The following is a 23372-nucleotide window of genomic DNA, read 5'->3' as shown; positions in this document are numbered from 1 at the left end:
AATGAAGGCAACAAGAAAAACACTGAATCTCCCTCAGCTTGTCTAGTTTTCTCTTTATAATGTAAGCTTCTCAGGACAAAGCTCATGTATTGTGTCACTACCAGCACTGAGTATATAATCAATGGTTTCACAATACTATTTTTTCCATGTGTTTTCTCCAATTTGTTGAAAGACTTTACCCACTAACCATGCCAATATATTCATATTTCACAGTCATTAAATACTATATTCAAAATCAACATAAAATATAAATGTAATAATAAATTTTAATAATGTTTGAATTTTTAAGCATAAAAAATGTAACCTGCAATTTTTTTTTCTTAATTGCAGCATGGTTAAATCTAAAGCATTTTTTTGACAAAAGTGCACTGAAGTATATATATATATATATATATATATATATATATATATATATATATGTATGTATATATATATGTGTGTGTGTGTGTGTATGTGTGTGTGTGTGTAACTGTCCCATATACATAGTGATGAAAGTTAATATCTCTTTCGAACACTTTGTCCAGGAGGTAACTCATTGCTGTTAAGCAAAAAAAGGATTTACTCTGAAAAATTCACCAAAAAAAAAAATTAATCAAAAAATTTTCTCTGACTGAGACAATGAAAATCACCCTTTTTATGGGTGTAACCCCAAAGAAGTGGGTACTTGTGGCAGATCTAGGAACAGAGACTGAATTTTCTTGTTTCTAGCCCTTCAACAGGTAGACTGATTTTCTGCCCTTCCATAGAAATGGTGTTGTGACATCAGTAAAGTCAAACATACAGTCTTCTATCATTAGATGTATGCTAAAACAAACCAAGTGTGATGAGACATTTCTACTTAAAATTGTTCCATGTTAACTGACATTAGATGCAGAAAGATTTTGAGCTTGAATGCATAAAATTCCTCTGAGGTTGAGTCTCTCTATAGACTCTCAGAGACACCAAAAATATTTCATCCTAAATATTAGAAAAACAACTTAGGCTGAATGAAAGGATGCCCACTGTGCCTACATCCTACTGATTGTGATACTATGCATCTAAGTGAGATGCCAAACTTTAGCATATTCATAATTCAACTGTTAAAATTATGCCTGTGTAACTGGCTAACTCCCTTCTTACAGGTGAAAGCTGAGACTGGCTAGAGGTATCTTTACTCCCTGTGTGCTTCTACCATTCTCACAATATAGGGCTGGATAGCAGAAGAAAATGATCATTATTCTAAGACTAAAAGAGAAAAGCAGATGGACATTTATGATATCAAACTCTGCCCATACTTCTTATTAGTTTAATTAGTTTATATACTACTCTTTTGCTCGTATTTGCTAAAATAAAATTTCTCTAGACAATATTCAAGAAGTGATACCTTTTATCCAGAAACAATTGTCTGCATATGGTTTCACAATTTAACGAAAGTTTATTTTATGTCAAAAGCCAATTCAAAATCCTGCTTTCCAGAATAAAAACTCTGCAAAATGTAACACAAACAGATAATTAAGTCTGATAAAATAGGCTATAGTGCATAATCAGGTTTATTAAAATCCATTTTTCTCTGTCATATTTCTCATAGATAATATATAAGCAAATATAGTATTTATATGTGTAAATAATAAAAAATTGAATTCTTTTAATTAGCCTGGTTGGCGCTTGCTAGTCAAAATAGTGTTACTGGGATAGACTAAGACTGTTTGAATGTGAAAACTAATCTGATTTGGAAGGTAATTAATTTTAAACTAAATGTAGAAACATTAATGCCTTTCTTGAATTCCACCACTGAAGAATATTGAATGTAACTGCCAGAAGTCATAACAAACCTTTTCTTTTTTCTTCCTCATTAACACCATAAATTCCTTCAAAAGGGCAACAAACTGGTTTCCTGTGATAGATGCCATTCCTAGGAACTGCAGATCAAAGGAAAACTCACTGCTGAAATTATAATCTACTGGGGTATGTTGGAGAATAGAATTTGATTGTGGCTTCTTGATATTTCAGGAACACATTCCAACAAAAACAAAGAGCTTAATGCTAAGCAATGAAATTGTAGTCAAGTTCATGGTGATAAAAAGGGTTTAAAACATTTGTCATACTCATCATCTCTTAATGTAGATTCTGGTAATATATTGAGAACAAAATAGAAGATGGAACAGCATTTCACATATTTATAATTTTCCCTAAATGAAATGTCAAAAGTCAGATATAATGTCTGCAAGCACAATAGCTTAATTTTTTCCCAATGAAAAGGGAGATAATACTGAGTTTGTAAGAATGCATAATCAAGTATACATTGGAAATTTAAATACAGCGGGTGCATTTGAGAGTACAAAGCTATCTTTTACTAGCTCAGCAAAATTCAGTCTATTGAATGACACTCAAAGAGTAAAATGAGTAATGGGTTAAAGCATGGATTCCCCGACTTTTTAAATGGCGAGTGGATGAATCCAAGAATCTGTTGTTATGTGTCTATATGAAGCTTGCAAAAAGAGACAGTTTCTTTATAAGCTTGAGAAATCTCAGGTGAAGATTTTAAATTGTTTATGAGCCTTTGCAAAAACAATTTACTTGAATTGAATTGTGTTGTTCACCCTGAGACTAAAGTGTGATCTGGGTTGTGCAAGTTTACTTAATTTAATCCTTTAGTCTAGGTTTGACAGATAGTTTAGCAATCTGAATACTACTGCAAAGGCCATTTCTCCTGCATCATTTATATGTAAAATTGTGTTTGTCATCACTGAGAGTGTCTCTACAAATTGTGATAGTAAACATTCACCAGAAGTAGAATCATTAAGAAGAGAAAAAGAGATCTTGTACCATTAATTCCTTTTCCCACTGGTTTCCATTTCATATAATATTCCTATTAATAATTTATCTAATTTGTTTTGTAACTAGCTGAAAAAATTGCATACCACAATTTGTCTGATAATTTTCTACTGACATATCTTGTTCTTTAGTGTTATTGTATAAAACAATGGAAAATAAAGAGATACTGGAGAAAGAATGGTCTTTACTTAAACAAGAAAACTCTGGATATATTTGGCCTGGTCATATGAATAAGACAATTCAGATTTGGCTTTAAAAGCTCTAAATTGACCTCTTCCTAAAGTACAGGAAAATGAGAGTCAGATGGATGTATTTTTTCTCTCATCCAAGCAGGACAACAGCAAACAGATAGTAGAATGTTACTTGTCAGAAATATCTTTCACTCCTTCATTCTGACATAAAAAAAGACACTACCCAACAATGAAGCAGCTGTAGGAGGCAAAGAGGAAAGAAATAGTTCATAAAAGCTATATTACCACTTGCAATTCTGAAGCTCCCAGTATCTTGCAAGTTGATATAACAGAAGAAAAAACTCTTCATTTGGTCTCCCACTGTTTTGCTGCCCTTTCCTCACTGGTGTTGTAGGAGGAGGCAATATAAAAGTGCTTTTATTCCATACAAATTGCTTGACTGCTAAACTGTCTGAAATCTGAAAATTACAGTAGTTCCACAATTTTTTTTAAGGGTTCTTTCTTCACAATTGCTTCTGACCAGAAAATTAAATACAGAAGAATGAAATTGCAACAAAGACAGAAGACACAATTTTGATTTTATTTCCCATTGAAGAATAATTTTATTGAAATAAAATTGCTATATTTGAGATAAGAATCTGATCAGAGGTACTTAACAATGCCTTTACATGTTCCACATTGAATTTTTTTTCTAAGATAATGTCTTTATTCAGAAAAGGGCTGAATATTTCACAAATATATTTGCATACTTAGTGCATTCATTTCTGCAAAATGTTAAGTCTTAAATGTTTTGGTGGCTTTTTCCTTTTTTTTCTCTCATTTTTAGGTAAGATTTGCAAATGCTCTGAAATGCTCTCACAAAATATGGTCCATGGACTGCAGGTATTTCATACACCATTTCTAAGCATCAATTGAACTAAAGAAAAGGGATAGAAAACTCAAAAGAAGCAACCTCTGTGCTGGTTTTTTTTTTTTTTTTGACAAAGACGTTGGTACCAATCTTTATAGTTCCCTGATGTTCTTAAACAATGAATTCCAATCAAAAACTGTGTTTTTCTTGATCTCTTTTGCATCTTTTTCCTTCTTATTCCTGTATGGCTTAATCGTAATTTTCTTGGTTTATTTTATTAATAATTTATTTTATGCAGAATTACTAAAGTTCCAGACTAGCAATCAAGTTTAAATAAACAATGTCCATGCAGAAAACCTGAATCAATTCAAAAATGAAAAAATTGATTTTTTTATTTTAATTTTGCTCATTGATTTTGTTCACAGAAAACAAAATCAATGTGGTAGCAGCCTACTGACTTTGAAGTTTGATAACATATCTCAGTACAATAAGGAGGTCAAAGCCCCTACTGTATCATAAATTCCTCCACTCAGAACTAATTACTCCAAATGAGAAACAGAGGCAGACTATCAGTTTTGAAGGGATAAACACAAAGGATGAGCTAATTCAGACAAAAACACATAACAATCAGGAGAGAAAAAGTACTTTTCGGCATTTTTGCTCATACAGTTGAAAAGACATACTATAAAGGCAAAACACAAAATACAGTCTTGTTACAAATATAATGTCATTTTCTCACACAGCTATACCAGATTTACATCACAAACTTCAGTGGGCTGAAGTAATGCTTTATTCCTAAGAAAAAGACCTTGTTGGAAAATTATTCTTCAAATATCCTCTTTTGCTGCTTCTTTTGATGAAGGATATGACTAAATAAATTATTTAGGAGAAAATATTCAGCCTTTCTCTAAATCATAATCTGATATATATAGTAATATCCAAATACATATATAAAATGAATATAAAAATCAGTGTATGTATATATACACACACACAATATAAAATTGGAATTGGCACTATAGTCTTTGTTTTTATGTGATGTGTATAGCTTAGTAGTGACTGCAGAGTTAGAGATTTTCTGCATATATGGTTTTGATACTGGCAGTTGTACAATCTCTGGTACAATTATTCTAGTCTGGAGCACTCTAGCCAAGTGAATTCAGTTGTCTTTAGAAACCAAACTATGTTCACCATGTGATTGTTGATTTCCCTATTTTCTGATAGTCATTTAGCATGTTTAGTTTCTTCTTTGTATCTACCTCAACTTCCTTTGAGAGCCATTTCTCTCAGCAAAATCTGAAGGCCCCAATGCCACTTGACTTGAATCATTTTCCACACTGTCTCATGTCCCTGAGCAGGTCAAAGATTTTCAAATACTAAGACTCTTTCTGGATTTCCAGAATTCCAGTCCTGAGGTATATTTTTTCTTTGTTTATCTAGCATATTGTCAGGATTGTTTTTTGGTTTTTTTTTTTTCAGCAAACCACAAATACTTCATTGATTCAAACACTGAAAATTCAACCTTGTTCACACTCAACTCCCTGTTACTAATTCAACAAATCATCTAATCAAATCTCAGTCCTTTCAAAGATGCAACAAGGAAGAAAATTGTGAGTGTTTTCATCCTATTCATACTCCTGAATTAGATGGTATTTGATCCTCTTCTTCCGCTTACGATCAGTTCTGCTTACCAAACCTTTCTATGTACCATTTGTTTTCCTGTCTTGGATTCTTTCTTCTTTGCATTCTCCATTTAATGTCTCTCCAAATGCATCCAAAATGTAACCTGAATCTCTTGTTTCAAGTGGTTTTCATCATGATTTATCATGTTTTGTTTTGTTTTTTCTAATTGCTTTCCTTTAAAGGTCCACTTGGTTCTGCAGTAACCCTGCCCCCTGGGAATCAATGTCTTAACATTAAGAGTAAAGAGTGTTCATGGATTTTGTGATCCAACGTTCCTTAGAGTTGGAGTGTCAATTCATAAATAATTCACTTACGAGCACATACATTCATTTTACATGATTCCTCAATGTGGCCAGGGTGCTGCGTAGTCTGCACCGTATCCACCTACAAAAAATACAGAAATATATGTCTGCTTACTGGGATGTGAGTAGGGTTTGGCTAACTTTATCCTCTACTGTGGATCTTACTAGTGAGCAAAAAATTTCTCTTCTCTGCCTTAGATCCAAACATATTGCATAGAATAACTATTTTGTCAGCAAATACAGTTAGAACTGTCTGTTTCATACAGACATGTACAGAAGCATACTGTTTCATATTTCTTAAGAAAAAGAAGGAATTAAGTAAACTATGCCCAGAAACAGGCTGTTTTTAAATTATAGACAAATTGGAGTGATTTATAATTTCTTCCTTTTTTTACTCAGAGTTACTGCAGACAGAGTAGAAAATGATATAGATGTCTCAGGTATCAGTGGTGAGCATAACTCTTCTCCATTAAATGATGGGGTAATAGTGCAGTACAGAGAGTTGAAAGAAGCAAAAAAATGGGCATTTTACAAGAAAACAAACAGGCAACTCCTTTTGCGCTTCATCTCCCTCACCCAACCACCAGATAAAATGGAGTGAACAAGCCAGATTTGAAGGACAACATACAGTGACAGTCCTATGAACATCTACATGTTCAAAATGCCAGGTATCAACTATCTTACTCTAAGGTGGACATGAAAATGGAGAACTATGGAAGACTCTTCTTCCTTTGACTCACTCTGATCAATATGCTTGTGAAGGAAATGAGACACTAAATATACTTGCACATTTAGGATAAACAGTCTCTGACCAATATATTCTTCAGAAACAGGACTTAAAATATCATTTGGAAATGGGTCATTTACACAAAAAAATATTAACCCATTCTTGGTGATTATATAACATGTCTTGGTTGGCTTTTATCACTCTTTTCAGCTTTTCCAGTACTATTGAATTATGAATAATTTATACTTATTTTACATCACTGACTACTGCATCCTTATTTTAATGAATTATTTATTCTAATCTGTTACACACATGTAAATTTAAATCCAAATTACACAAAAGTAGGATAGCAATGTCAAACATGTCTATGAAACATCTTTTCCTCTATGAACATTATCCATCAAAGAGTCCTAAATGTCCTCAAATAATAAGGTTTGTTCCTCAATCTAAATATTTGGGACAAGCAAGCAAAACATTCTGGTTTTGTTGCAGAAGAAATACATTTACACCTCACTGAAATTCTTCATCATGACCAACCAAATCTCTTCATTCAATTTACACTGAATTAACTGGACAAAACACTAAATAGGCTAAAACAGTCAATAAAAATACAGGTAATGTATCTACCTACCTACCTACCTACCTATTTTTATCAATCTATATGTACTTTTCATTTAAGTTCTTTGAGTACTTCAAAATTCCTAGCTTAACAGTTGCTAAAATTTATATAAAAATTAAGTTTTGCTAACTTCTAGGAGAGTATTCCTGAATATTCACTGGAATAGTAAACTTGTCCAGTATGCAATCAACAGGGACCTGTTAACATGTACTTTAAATAACTTTCTGAAAAATATAAACACCATTGTGAGCATCTGGTGCATTCATAAGATATTTCTGAGGCAAAAAGTATTCACAGATGTAGCATATACCTTCTATGATTAGAGCTTTCTCGTATGACAGATACTGATACTAGTTTTTTTCAGTTAACAAATCAAATCATAATCGTGAGAGAGAAGATTAAACAAGCAAAACAAATTACCTGACACATACGAGACAAAATGTTGATTCTTTTTTATCACAAATGCAGTACATTAAATCTCAGGCAATCATGGAAGACAGCGTGTGTGTCTATATTACCTGCAGTACACCTGATGCAGCATACAAAGGGAAGGATGACAGTGCAGTTTGTTGAGCCTCATTATGTTACATCCTAATGAACAACAAAGCCTGCATCACCTGCCAATCTTTGGTACGCACTGCAGGCACAGAGAGCAAACTGATGGAAGGCCTTGCACCTGCACTTCCAGTGCAACACGCTACATGGCAATCTAAAGACAATACCGGGACAAACCAATGATTCTGTGGTGCTCAGAAATATGTACAGAAGGACTCCAAACTTAGACTGAAGACAAATTCACACCCAAATCACATTCCCATGCTCTGTGTCATTAGTAGATGCATCCATACAGAATGATTGATGGAAAGTAATTTGAAAACTATCTTTTCTTCCCAAATCTCTGTTAAATTAGGTGCTGTTTTCCCCATTTTTCTATGGCAGCTGAAGAATCTTGCTAATTTCCATGAAATTGATGTTACTGTCTTGCTCCTCCTTCCATTTTCTTTTGCAAAAATGCACATATTCCAAAGTTAAATGAAGAACTGATAGGCACTACTTCAGTTGTTAAAAGCAACATGCTTGCAGTTCTCCATTAATCCAGTCCATAATACTAAAATATAGACCTAGAAGTTTCTTATAACCTACCAAGTACACTTGCTTATCATAGGCATAATTTCACATAATTTCTTGATAGGTTAAAATTATTTTTCCTGAATATTTCAATGGGAAATTGCTTCCAGAATTTCAATGCTGCAATAGATAAACCACCTCAAATTTATTTATGGATCTTTATTTCTGTTTCTCCTTTTTCCTTAACTTACATATTCATTGCCATTGGGAAGCGACCTTTTAGTATTAGTGATAAATATTTGTTATTAATTGTAATTATTTTTCATTAAATAATTGAGAAGTCACACTTTAACATAGTATAGTGATCCCAGTCATAATATATTGCTGCAAACTCAGAATTATTAACTTCTGCAAGTACAGTTTTATTGTGGGGGGGGTTTGCCACTCATTTTACTTTATTCTTAGAAATATATCTCTGTCTGTAAATATATTATGATTGCAATATACATTATATATTCATCTGATTGACATATGCACATGATTAAAAATGTGACAGATTACAAGTTTTTGAAACATTCTTGAATGGAACTGAAAGGCAAAACATGCTCATTTTTGCCCACTACAGAAAACACAGATAGAATTATATCTCTGTAGATTTCCTGTTACATTTCACAAGATACTTCTAACCTATTTTTAAACTTCTTATACACATGTAACTTCATTTTCAGTTTGTGGCAGAAATCAAAATAGGATATGGGGAACTATAAAAAGTGTATTGAATATATTTCTTTCAAATGTACGTGCTGCAGCTAATTCTCATATTCTTAAATAAAAGAAAAGTATCAGTAAATGAAATATTCACTATCTTTATGTTGTGCCACTTGTATACATATGTAAAGGCCATATATAGGAAAAAATAGGCAAAATGGAACGCATGAGCAGGTTTCTTATGAATAAGAAATTAATGAGGACTTCTACGCATGATCACAAAGGGATGCATAGATTTTGATAATTAAAATTTCTGTAATAGGTTTGGTCTAAATTAATATAAAAAGGTAATAATCCTGAAAATAAAAGTTTTCAAAAAGTGAAGTTTATGAAAAAGTTTTAAAGGGAAACACACCTACGGTTAGTACACCGTCTAATGTGATTGTATTCTCATCTAATCTCATTTAAATTAAATTTGTCATATTTTTCCTGTGACTGCTTCTGAGTCTTGCATGCTATATAAATCAAGTCCATCAAAACAAATATTTTTAGTTCTTACCAAAACAACAACAAAAAAACCAAACAAAATGCCAAATCAAATAAAAAATTATCCCCTTAACCCATCATTGTAAGCTTAAAATTGATAAAATAAATGTCTATCATCTGTTATCTTTACAAACTTTCTGGCTTATTGATTTCCTCCTCACACTATGCTTATAAATGACTTTTGAACATTTACAACTCTATCAAATCCCACCACTTATGTTATTTTCATAGTCACATTTTGCAATAATAAGGTGACATATGTCACTTGATGTTAAACTCTAGAGGACCACTGGCTCATAACAGCAGTTATAGATGGAAGAACTGTGAGCATGCGATTGTCCTGAAAATAATTAATTCATCCCCACTAAATAAAGAATTTAGAATTTTAAAAAAATCACATCTACTTAAATGTTTAGGAATCAGTTCTTTCTAAACAAACCCAAAATATTGTAAATTAATGATAAGCATGTTCGTAGTAGGTAGGAATGAAAACCAAAATAAAATATATTCTATTTAACTCTCTAATCCACTCTCACAGAAGCAGAAGTAATTTTAAAAATTGCCTCCTTAATACTATTTAGCAGAATGATTTCCATTCCTGAAATGCAGAACTTCATTACAATCCACTAAAAAGATACTATTGTTCTATCTTCAGTACATATGCATTGACTTAGGTAGATCATATTCAGAAATATAATAACTTGGTAACTGTATTTTGAAGGCACAGAGTGGGATAGCATAGTATTAATCTCCCTAAAAAGTCCCAGTAATGCAAACTTTCATATAGTTTGCATTCAAATTATGTAAAACATTTATCAAAATTCAGTCACCTTGCTTATTGATGTACTGCAGTAAGAAGCACTGCAATGACAGGAATGATCATTATTTAAGTTATTTATTACAATCAAGCCACAGAAGCTCTGGACCTCCTAAAAAACTGAACAATACTGCCATGTCAATAAAAATAAGGTTCACAGAAAAACAGAAGCACAAGTTCTGATATCCTTAGATGCTTCTGTTGCTGCAAACCTCACACTGAGAAGTTTGTGCTGCTCCTTAAACAGCTGACAGAACATAGCTTAATCCTGGTGTAGATAATGCTACTAACAGTTTAATCCATCATTATGGAACTGAGGCCTTAAAAGCATGGCCCACATTTTGTTGTTGTTTTCTTTTTCCCTTTTCTTAGGAATACACAAACTTACTGGAAGGAAAATATCTGTGTAGTTGTATTATTCTAAATGGATGAAGTTCCATTTCAAAACTATCAAGATATTTTTGTGTTACCTCAATCTCAGAGAGTTGAATTTTTTTTGTTTTGGTTGCTAAACTAAACATTTAGTGGTACATATTTGCTGTTATGGCAATATTACTCTTTAATAAGTTTTGTTTATATTTATTCCCAATATATTTATGAAGAGTAATCACATCTCCTCTTCCCACTTGCTTTCTTAAAGCTCTGAAGTAAATGTAGCAGTGGCTTAAAACCAGGCAGGAATATTTACCATCTACTCCACCCTTCTGATGGGCACTAAAGCCTTCAGGGCAGGATTTTATGACATGCCTATGAAAGAACTCATGTACTATTGCAGTTTTCAGCTGGGTGTATTAAAGTAAAAGAATTCCAGTTTTGGTTTACCCTAATATACAAAGCAGTGGTTCACAGAGTGATTCAAAAGAGCTTCAAATATTCGTGCCTTGAGGATAGTAACAACCTCTGCCATCCAATTTTGGCTTGCCACAGCACGTCTCTCAGAGCCTTAAGTCTGAATAGGAAAAGCCCTTTTAGTCTTCTCTTCCACAGCTAAGTCTATATTCCATGGTTATTAAACAGCTTTTTCTGAATGTTTAAAAGTAAGCTTCATTCCTCCTGAAAATGATTGACTAGAATAACAGAATGATTTTTCAGAGGAAGTCTAATAATGACTTCTCAAATGACCTGTCTATGTCTCTTTCTCTCACAGCACCACCAAAATTGATGCAGCCTTGTATTGCAAAAATAAATTTGTGTCATTAGTGCTCCTAGTAACTCTTGCCTAATTTATTAAATTCTTTTTTTCTACTGCTCCCATATCATTATTTCCTAACTGAATTTACAACTTCTTCCTGTTTTGTTTTAACTCTTAACTTCTAAAGTCTAGAATGTTTTCTAGTCCTTCATCTAATACAATCTAATTCTCACAAAAATTCATTATTATCATATTTGCTCCATAATCAAATCTCCTTATTACATTTGCACTCATTTTGCTTTAAAATATAAAGCAAAAATGTTCTTAAGACTGATTCTTGACTCAAGTACCTTCTCATAATGCTTAGCTTTGCAAGAAAACCAATTGTCATCTCATTTAAGTGAATTTCTTACATATTTTTTGATTCCTTTAGTAGTACCCATCTTCCTCAGGTGCACAAATAATTTCCCAGGTGGCACAATATCAACTGATTGCTGAAGTCCAAGGAGAGAGATTACTAAATTTTCCTTGTCTAAAAAATAGGTTATCTTTTCAAAGAAAGTTATCAGATTGGTTTGTATGAACTCTTTTCAGTAAAGGCATTTTCAATTTTCATGCTATCTTCCCTCACTTTTTATGTCAGTAGCCTAATTTTTTTTTTTCATACAAACTCTGCTCTACTGTTTGCTAAAAGATGAGGTCATACATTATGACCTTTATTACTTCTTTTCCATTTTCTCCACTACTTAAATAAAAATAATGTATTTGCTATTCTCCAACAAAACAGTACCTTTTCTTTTTTTCCTAACAGATTTATTTAAAAGAAGATATGGCATGCTTTGCTCTATATCACTCAGAATTCTGCGGCCACACCTATCTGGTCCTGCTTGACTTACATACATCAGACTCCTAGTTTTGCTTTCATCTCAGATGCTTCCAGCTTCTGCTTTTCCCATGTATATCTCTATCAATTTTGTATAACCTTTCACTTCTAAGTGTAATAATTGTCCTGATTCTTGCCCTTTTTCTTATAGCTTAATAAGGTTTTCTTTCAATCATCCCTTTAATGTCTACCTCAGTTGATATTTGTCAGAGCACTTTATATTGATGATGACCACACCCGTACAATGTAAATCTCTCTGATTATCTGACTTCCCAACTCCCTCTATTTCCCACTCATTGCAATTTTCTGATCTCATACTTTATTGCATTAAAAAAAAAAATCTTCTCATGCATCTACACAGGATAGACACCTGTGCAGCTGAGACTCTGATAAGGAGTTTGAGATATTTTTCTTCACAGACAAATATGAAAAATATTTCTGTATCAAATTCCCCACATTCCTCCTATCTGTCATCGCATATAAAATCATTGTCTACCCTACTACTGAAGTTCAATGCTGAAGAGAATAAACTGTATTGATTGTACAGGGGCCATACTTTTCCAAGTCCCAGAATTAATCTGCCTAGAGGCAAAATATCTGTGTTCTCTATTACTGATCCTTTGTCATTTCAAACATAGTATTATATTTATTTATAATTTCTCTACCCATCACACTGTACTCACCAAGACAGAAAGAAAATTACGAATGGCAAGACTTCAGTGTCTTATGTATAAAAAAGCTGAGGTAAATGACAAATATGGCTTTCTAGATGTAATTTTATTTTTAGAGGCATTAATATTTGGTTGTTTTAAAGGAGACTTTTAAAATCAGTGCCTAATGTATAATCTACACAGAATGATAGCTGACAATTAAATTTGTTTCTTACTAAGGTTTCCACTCACACATACAAGGCCAGAAAGGACTTTTAGTGAAATATTCATGAGAGGTGGAAGAATTACTCAAGGAATTAAGTACTTTGTAGATATATTTAAAACAGATCACTGTGCTGTGGTAGAAATAGCAAGCAAATATTTATTGCTTACTCTGTTAAGGAAAGACTTACTTTTCATCTCATGATAGCAACAGACTTCACAGGAAAGTGACTCCAGGCCTTTGGAGACACTGGCCCAGTAATCCCTGTTCCATACAGACACTCCTACTCTACCTGGGTACAACAGACTTCAGGGGCTTCTCTTGCCCCACCACCAGTCCTCACTCCCCCAGCTTGCCCTTGACTGAGAGAGACATTTATTCTCCTCTCTGGTCAAAATGTACTAATGCATGTGTGAAACAGAGACCTGCTGCTCCTTCTCTGGCAAATAAAACTCCATCCATCAGGCAGCAAGGAAGATTATCCCAAAGGCACAGCAGGGTTCTAAAGGTAGAGACTTACACAGCAGCCAAAACTAAAAGAAAAAGTTATGGAAAGCAGGGAGAGTGAAAGATGTAGAGCAGTTGGCTTAACTCTTCTATACAGAATCTTTAGGCAGGAAATGACAAACCTACCAGCTTTTCTATCAAATTCCAAAGTACAAGTAGATATCACTCTCACATAGAAAACTCACTGATCACAGCAATGCCTCTCCTGGTAGGGATGTCTGAATAAAATGTCAGAAGATGAAAGAAAGCACTTTCACCAGCATACCAGCCATTTGAAAAGAAATATCACAACAGCCATAGGTTGTACCGACTGCTTGAACAGATCACAGAAAACATGGATGTAAAATGCAAATTTAAAAAGCAACATAAAAGGAGAGTGATGTTCAATAAACAAAACATAAAATTAGGGTTCCAGGATCCCTCTTAAGTGTACCTCCGAGTTACAGTCAAAGGGATTTTAAAAGGAACAAATTCTCAGTTAGTCTGTACATTCATCTAAATAATCACTTATGTTATGGAAGCATCATAATGATACACTAAGTTTATAAAGAACAGAGCTATTCTTAGATGCTATGTTATATGTATGCAAAACACCAAATTGTTGTAACAATACCATAAACCTGTCTGTATTGTAAACTGTTAATGTTCCTAAAATTAAGTTCAAAGCAAAAAGGTTGTTTTTTTTTTTTTTTTTTTTATCTATGCCTTCCCTTTCAAAGGAAACATAAATTCTATACTTCTAAACCACTTGCAACTTTTGAAGTCCTTTATCAAGGAGAAGTGTGATGTTTCCTAACAAATAAGACCTTATTTTATAATGTGCCTTATGAGTACACTATGGTAGATTGGTTTAACTAAAGTCTGTCAAGTTATCATAAGGGGTTTTTTTACATTTTTCAAATAACTGCTTTTTCTTCTCTATTCACTTTTTGTTAATGGAAACAGAGCAAGTTATTTCTATCTTTAACATATGATGTAGAATGAAGAAAAACATAAGAAAAAATAAGCAGTTAATGATGTGACCTTTAATTTCTTAGATGTGCTTTTAAATTAAACCGAAAATGACCAAAATTAACCTGGATTTGACAGTGGTTATATGTGTGAAATGCTGTCACATACAAAATTAGGCTGTCATGCTGAGTTCACATAAAAAATATTGGAACAGTGGAAAGCAAAAAAATATTGCATATAAATATTTGTAAGATCAGATGAATTACCTCACATTAGATTTCACTCTGGTGGTGATTCAAACATAATATACTTTACACACTTCCAGATTCTAGGTAACTACTAATGCTTTTTCCTCATGGCTAATTAATATATGTACAGAATTTGCATATGGGAGTACTAAATATACACTATAAACTATAGTTTAGGGTTGGGTTTTTTATCATATTTGATCAAAAATAAAAACCATCTTTTTCCAGTGAAGTAGAAAAATTTTTATTGTAGGACCCAAAATCAGTCTGAAGTGTGTCTCCACTTCTTTTGTATTAAATTACATCTACTATGCAGAGGGAAAAGGCTTTTCTCTGTCCAGGTAAGTTACAGAAGGATAGCCCAGTTTATTTTTACATGGCTGCCCCTACTCAGAATGTTACCAGCTGTAGGACTCAGGAGTAATTAATGTTAAAATGGCTACCCCATATCTTGGAGGGGGAATGAACAACAAAGGATATTTTTCCAACTAAATTTCAGGAGACATATGTGCACCAATAAAACTTTGCCTAGCCTGGATGGCAAGCAGAATACACCAGCCAAGAGTGGTTACAATTCTAGATATTTTTGTGGGGGTTTGTATTTCAAATGGAAGGATGTCTCAGGAATTAAAAATGAGTGTATACTTCATGTATATTTTAATTGGTTTTCTGCATCATTGTAGAGCATGTTACAAATGTTGTTTGGATCTACTACTTTTAAAACAATGAAAATTAATTTTGTGATATTGTAGAGACAACCAAAAAGAAGGAAAATATCTTGACAGTTTTTAGTATCATACAATAGCTAAGCTGTGTCGGAACAGATTGCCAAATAAGACCAATTCATTGCAGAACATGAAGAAAGCAGCAGCAGCAAGAACTCTGGTGTCTCCTTGTCAGTATCTGCACAGACTGTGGGTAGCACACAGGGTTTTTACTTTATGGATAGTGGCTTCCACGCTCAACAAAACTTTAAGCCTCAGTAAAGTCTTTCTGCAAAATATTTGGAGGCAAATGTGAAGGGAACATACACTTGCACTGAGTCTTATGCTACATCTAAAAGTAGCAGAAGAGAAACATACACTGGTCATTTATCCCCACTGCTCACTGTCCCCCACTGAGGAACAAGAATTTCATTATGAGCATTTACATCAGCTCAAGTGGAAACCATTCTCAATAAACCATTCTCAATTCCTTTCTCTTATTTTAAAGACCTTATTTACAAAGCCTGTCTTTGTAGATGCTTACTAATACCCAAAATGACTGAAACCAAGAGGCCAGATGAACTTTTTGATTCATGATTTACAGCAGTGCAGCAAGAACCCTTGAAACTGAATGTTTAGAAAATCAGATCTGACAAAAACGTTCTTCTGAAATTATTTACAAAATATAAATCTGAAGATTATAAGACTTCATTTCGGTTTCATTTGACCAAATTTTATATAGCTAATGTAACTATGTTTCATGAAAGCCTGTTATTATTCAAAATTATCTAAAGATAACAATTAAACCAGAAGAATTACGCTACTCATGGAGTGTTTTACATTTAATAAGTCACGTTACTACCATATGCTTATAAAGAGAGGAGGGAAGGAAAAAAATAAAAGGAACTAAAAAGGTGTTGCATCTTCAATGCGTGCAGACATTTTAGATCTACTTGATTTACTCAGTTTGTTTTAAGAATGAAAAGCAATCTTTGACCAAACTGTCATCTTAAAAATATGGTGATATTTCATTTTCTCCCTTCTGCACTATTAAGATTGCTGGGAACTGAAATACTTTCAGCAGTCATGATGTCCAATTTTTCAGTCCTGTCACTTTCTAGCAAATCTGCTTAAGCAAAATACTTATGTTAGAAAACAGAGCAAACATATGCTATAAAATACATTCTGCATTTCTTTGCAGGACAACTGGTATTCAAACACAAAACAGAATGAATATGTAAACATCTGTAATTTGAGTCCTATACACTCTTTTAAACCATAAATCTGATTAATTTTCAAAGATGATAGAATTAGCTCACTTTTTTTTTGCACAATAATTATAATCAACACTATAAAATAAAAAGTAATCAAAATGTTATTTCCAAAGAAAACACTCCAGATCACTAAAACTAAAAAAAACCCCTTCATCTGAAAGATCCTCAGTTTTAACCTTCTGTGGTTCATGCTCTTTTGGTCTGTATTTGATGCCCTTCAAGGCAAAATAAAACTGGAACAACTTTACATTTAGGTGTCTTTAGCCACAAATGTAAAAAGAGCCATTACTTGAATTGCAAAAAAATCCTGTGTGCTGCTAAAAATTACACTAAAAAAAAGTTAAGATATTTACCTAAGACAGATCATATTTTGCAGGATAAAAAAAAATAAGGAAAAAAACTAAACGAAACACAGTATAAAATAAAATGTTTCTTTCAAGAGTGAATTTGAAACTCTAGATGCCAAGAAATTTTAAAAGTTAAAAAATGCAGAATAGTGGTAGCTCTTACAAAACAGTTCATATTAAATTTTATTTTCAGAATTTTAAAAATATGATCTGATTTTATTTATTTAATTATAAAAAAATCTTATTAATGTTCGAACTTTATACATGAAGAACTATGTAAGACTAACGTTACTCCTACTGCTTTAAACTTCTTTAAAAAGCCTGTCATGTTAAAGAAAAGTCAGCACTTCTTACCGCTACAGTTCAAATCCCAATACTCTGATGGCCCGTTAACACCAAATATGTCACCCTTTAACACCCCAGAATCAATACACTGGAATGTCATGGCACCCTGATGAGCCACAAAGCCTCTGTATGCATTTTTTAGACAAAGATTTTGTATTACTTCAGGGAAGAACTTTGTCAAGTTAAAATCAATGTCAAGTTTCTTACTAAGAAGGAAATAGTCCTAGGTAAATAAATGAATTTGTCCAAATTGCACTCAATCAAACATAGGAAGTAAACAAAGAAGTTTAAAGTCATTTAGACTGAATAAGGACACTTGCATGTGCACGCTGCTCTAAATTCCGCTCCTCATTGTCAAGATTTTTTGACAGCTCCTTCCCACCCAGATAGTCACCCATACAGCCCTTGATGAAATCTTCTTTCAGGATAGGATAAAAAAAAATTATAACCTAAAATAAGAATTTTAGTAAAATCAAACAATATCTCAAGTCTTAGGTACAAAAAGCTATTCTAATGGTTACTTCATCCATTTTCTCACATGACCATCTAAATATTTGGATACTATAAGGAAGACAAGACAATTTCTTACTTTTAAAAAATACTTCAGCAGCACATTACAAGGAATTGGAGACAAAGTTACTGACCTTTCTGACAGAAGTTTTCAGATGAAAATTGCAGATGAGACAAACCCATCAGTATCTTCTCATAGTTATATCTTAAAAATATTTTCCAAATCTCAGACAAGAAGTGTTGATTATTTGTGTTCCACCCTTTAGATAAGCAATACATACTGGCCAATCTGAGATTACTTGGATGTTTAACAGAAAAAAACATTTTTTATAAACCTCTTCCTCAGCTGCTGTGCAGCTGGCAGAGTAAAGATTACTGTCTTTCTTTAACCACTGGATTTTAAAGCTGTGTACATTTGACACACACAGAAACACACACACGCACATCTGATTCATGTATATCTCCAAGGTCTTGTCAAAAAATAAAAATGTATAGTTCTCAGTACTCAAATTTCCATTAAGGTACATTAACTACTTGAATTCATAAAATAAATTCTTCCTAATTCATATGAAAATTAGTTATTTTCTCAGTAAAATAGTAAATGGCCAGCACAGATTAGCAAATTTAAACTGGATTCTTATGAACTTTAGTGTTGCATTAATTCATTACAATATGCTTTAGTATACAACAAAATACTGCTGTAAAAATTGGACTCTTCACTAGTTTTCATAAATATGATTCTCCAATTGATTTATATATGTGAAATAACATATGTATCAGTATTGAAGTTGTAATAAACACTTGCATGTAAAAAAAGTACATGTAAAATATTTAATGTATTTCTAAGGCAGCAGCATAGGCCATCCTGCTGAGAGATAAGAGAGAACTGTTTTTTCTTCAAAGAAATATAAACTAAAACCTATCACATCTCATTAAATTTTTCTTTGTACTGACATAACTTACTGGGATAGGATGATTGTGTGCCATTCTGTCAACCCAGCTGCTGGCTATCTTGCATAATACTAACTAAATAGAGTGGATTATCAGTAGGGCTTTCCTTTAATACATTAGTGGCCATAAACACACACACAAAAACCCTCAAAAAGACACAATTCTGCAGCTTTGCTGGGTGAAGCCATCTCAGAGGCTGTTTTCATACAAGGGTTTCTCTCCTTTTCCCTCAATCAATGAGATCTAGAACAAGCAAAGATTAAAGAAACCCAACCCACCAAAAAAAAAAAAAAAAAAACCACAAAAAAACCTGCAAAATAACAAAAAGAAGATCTGAATAATGTTTCTACATGCTGCAATAGAACTTGAAAATTTCAAATGACTTTGCAAATGTGCCACCAAATAATGGTGTTATTGGTAAGTAATGCAAATTGCATACTGTGAAGAAAGAAAAAGGAAAAAAAAAAATCCCTGAGAATATGAATTTCCATGGGTTTTTTTTTGGTTTGTTTTTTTTTTTTTTTTTTTTTGGTGAAACATTCCCCACACAACATTGTTATTGTTGCTACTTTTCCTTAATATTTTCTATGGCTTCTCTTACCAGCTCATGAGTATCTCTTAGCAGACATTGCTGTGCTTGGCTGTAAGTCTCAGGAGGACTAGAGTACTTTTGCCAATTAGAAATAAGCAAGTTGTTTAATTAACACGCCCTTTTCATTAACAGTTTAACCCAAAGCTGACAAAGAGTCTTTGTTGCAAACCAGGAACAAAGAAAGGAGTAGTAATTAAATACCCTGAAGTTTCTAAAGCAAGTTTATTTCAGTACCCAAGAGATTCTTTGAACTCCTCAAAAGACCTCTAGAGCCTTCCAAGAGCACTTGGAATTTCTTATAATTGTCCCACTCACTCTGGAAAAGAAAAAACAAAACAAAACTAAATAAAGCAAAAAAAAAAAAAAAAAAAAGTACAAACCAGCCAAAAAAACCAAATCCAAAGTGTAAATACTCTGGAATATTTTGATGATTTTGATTTCAACACCTTTGGACTAGACTAAAATAAAACTGATTTTGTCTTGAGGGTTACACAACTGTAAACTCAAACCTGGAAAACTGTTTTCAACTCTGACCTGAATTCATGAGATCAGTGCTATGCAAGCCACTGTGAGCTACATTTTAGACATTACATGGGAGCTAAACTGATGCAGAAGAGGAGAGGAAAGATGATTCCCTGCACTGGCACTAAGTACCTACCAGAGGGATAAACAGAAAAATCTGTTCTATGGCTGCAGACTTGTTACTTTCTACATTCTTTCATACTTGCTCTGTGCATTTTATTGTATATGCGTGGTGAATACATTGTCTTAAAATCAATTGGCAAATCTAAGTAGCAAGCAAAGGTTTCCAACTGGGTGTGGGTTTGAACTGAGAGCTTCTGCAGCAAGAAAAAGAGCAGCTTTCTTCAAGAAGTGATCTTTGCTTCAGCTCTCCACCTTTCTGCCTCCTCACAGATACACACACCCACACCACTGTTTATGAGGCAGCAGCTAACAACTGCACTTTACAGCCTGGTATAGTGAGGCCAAAAAGCACAGATTCTTTACTATTTGGGCTTCAACTTGCACTGACCCAATAACTGCTGCATGAGCAATTCCTCTGCTCAGAAGCAACAAAGTGATAGATGGAGGTGCTAAGTGTCACAGAGGTAGATGTTCATGACCATGCAGCAGACCTCTAAGGTGGACTGGGTATGAATGTAATGTGCTAAATGGAATGTGCTTTCAGGAAGCAGGAGCAGTATTACACTATTTTATTCTCCCTTATACCATTATATCTTGCTTCTAAATTTTCTAGAGTCCAGCAGAATGACAATTCTAGGAGACATGACGAGACTTTGGAAACCTGTTAGACCTAAGGCTCAAAATACCAGCCATCCAGACTTTCTTCACCTATTTTCCATTCTATTTTAAGGTCTTCCTATTTCCTTACTACTTGCTATACATTTACACACTTACTTCATTAGTAACCAGAAAATTAAGAAAACAATTCTTTTTTTTTGTTTAACCAAACCTATGTACTTGCTTGTTCAAACATGTATTCAGATGATAAATTCAAGATTTTTATGATAATGTCAAGGAATTATTTTTTTAGATTCCAACAGATCCAAAGTTCTACAAGTCCATGCTTCATTACAACACAACCAGCAACAGACCAAATCCTGCATACTATTGTCACACACAAATGAGAAATAAACAAGTTTGCAGTACAAAAACTGAGCTACTCTTTTTATGCAGTAATGGATCAGATTATAGTTTACAAAATAGGTTTTAGAATATTTGGTTTGTAAAGCTTGTTTGTAAATACATTATTAAATGTATGTTTATTTATCTTTTCTTTTAAAGTGATAGTATTTTGGAAAAAACCTGTTGATAATATCAGTGACAGTATTTCACATGAGTGTTTCTAGACACAAAAAGTCTGCTACCTAGTACTGTCCATGTTAGGAAAAAAAAGCTCTAAGGAATCATGGAACTAAACCCACTGTCAACTATATTCAATCCCAGTATGCCTAGAGATCTAAGAGTATACCAAAATCCACTGACCCAAAGATTTCACAGTTTCTTGTTTCATGATTCAGTGGAAAGTGTATGAATGAACAAGTGAGAGAAGAACAAATAGAAGTGAATCAGGACATGCTCTGGAACTCTAACAGGCAGCTGGGCTCCAGCCAGGAGTCTGCACTTGTTTCTTTTTCCTCCCTAAGGAACAGTTCCAGCATACTGAACTGATTCTTCAACTAACAAAAAGAAGCAATTTTTACATTGCCAGCCTGAAAATTTAAACTAGTCTCAGTTCCATACAGAAAATACTTTGAAATCTAATCCCTATTTCAGGATGTGCTCCAAAATCCTTTTTTAAAAAAATGTTTTAAAATAAAATATATTATACAGAAAATATTCTCTGTGAGATTCCCTTCAATAAAATGTTATGTAGATGGGATACACAGCAGCTGACTAATACAGCCCTCTGGAGTAAACATTTCTTCCTCCAGCTCTGAATATCTGCCTTTTCTAATTCTCTCATCCTAACAATTAACCTGCATCTGATCTAGCCTGAAGGAGTTATCTTTGGAGGCACTAATCATCCACTGCTCTTCATTGATTGTAGTGAGAATTGTCTTTATTCATCTGCCTGAAAAGCAAGCTTTTAATGATCTAGCATAATGCAACTTAATTTTATAAACTATTTTTCCTAACTAGTAATTTTGTAATTTTAATTTAAATTCTATTTCCTCAATTATCTCACTTTTATTTTGAATTTTACATTATGCTCAAATGCAAAAACAGAAATAAGTAAATGGTGCCAATAAGGCAAATAACTTTTTTTCAAAATAGCTTTTCTTCTGGCTTTTGAATTCATTCTAGTTGCTAGTCATTTTATTTGAACTGCTTTCAGTCATCTACAAACATTACACTTTAATAAAAGTATTAAAGGAGTTGTCCAAACAGAGTAAAAAAAAAGTAATTATTCTATGGATTCATAAAAATATGAGAAATAAGGTGGAAAAACTAAATGAAAATTATCATAGTGAAAACTATGAAGAACACTTTGTATATTTTCTTCTTAATTAAACAAAGTATTTTTTCTTATTTCTTTGAAAAAATCTTAGACATGTTTCAGTAGATCATGAAATACAAAATATAGAAGCATAGTTGCATTTATTCAAAGAATAACAAAAAAGTAAAGGAACACATCTATGCAGCATTTTTGAAAACTGCTTTTAAATCACATTTTACTAATGGAACTTAAAAATAAAGTTATTATTTTCATATAAAATGAAAATAATACTTATTTTCATATTAAATGAAAAATTTTTCTACTGTTGAACTTAAAAATCAAAGCCATTAACCTTCTCCAAAGGTTAATGACATTTTGGAAAAAAAAAAATCTATTTTGAAAACTACTTTTCAAACACATGCCCACATGAATTAAGACCTCATTTTGGAAAATGGTTCAGCTGACACATAAGAAATATATACTAATATCCTGATCACATATGTATGTACCCATAAGACTGACATACCTCCACACTATGGTTCTCTTCTCTCTTGAAACATATATTACTTTCCATTTCCTTTCTATTAACATCTTTCTTAAAGCCTTCTCAGATTTTTCTCCTTCAGTCACTTCCTGCCCAAAAGAGTTTTAAAGAATAACAAAGGCTGACAATGGAATAAATAGGAAAGCAAAAGTGATGTGGAAACCAAACAGCAAAACTCCTCCTTGTTCCCTTTTTCTCTATCGGTGAAGAACTGAATAAATTGT

General features: G+C 33.0%; 1 protein-coding gene across 8 annotated transcripts in view; it reads right to left on the bottom strand.

Annotated features, from left to right (window-relative positions):
* The window catches only part of PCDH7 (protocadherin 7), a 263099-nt gene that overhangs the window by 204569 nt on the left and 35158 nt on the right, over positions 1 to 23372 (bottom strand). For 4 of the 8 annotated variants that reach the window (XM_031504566.3, XM_085577769.1, XM_085577770.1 and 1 more), the window contains exon 3: positions 5863 to 5922. The exons of the other annotated variants lie outside the window; for them this stretch is intronic. In XM_031504566.3, coding sequence (XP_031360426.2) covers positions 5863 to 5922 — 60 coding nt within the window. The remainder of the gene's footprint in view (positions 1 to 5862; positions 5923 to 23372) is intronic. 8 annotated transcript variants of the gene reach the window in all.

The sequence above is a fragment of the Lonchura striata genome, chromosome 4 (assembly GCF_050655825.1).
Source record: "Lonchura striata isolate lonStrDom1 chromosome 4, ASM5065582v1, whole genome shotgun sequence".
Taxonomy (NCBI): domain Eukaryota; kingdom Metazoa; phylum Chordata; class Aves; order Passeriformes; family Estrildidae; genus Lonchura; species Lonchura striata.
This window is presented reverse-complemented; position numbering and strand designations above follow the sequence as displayed.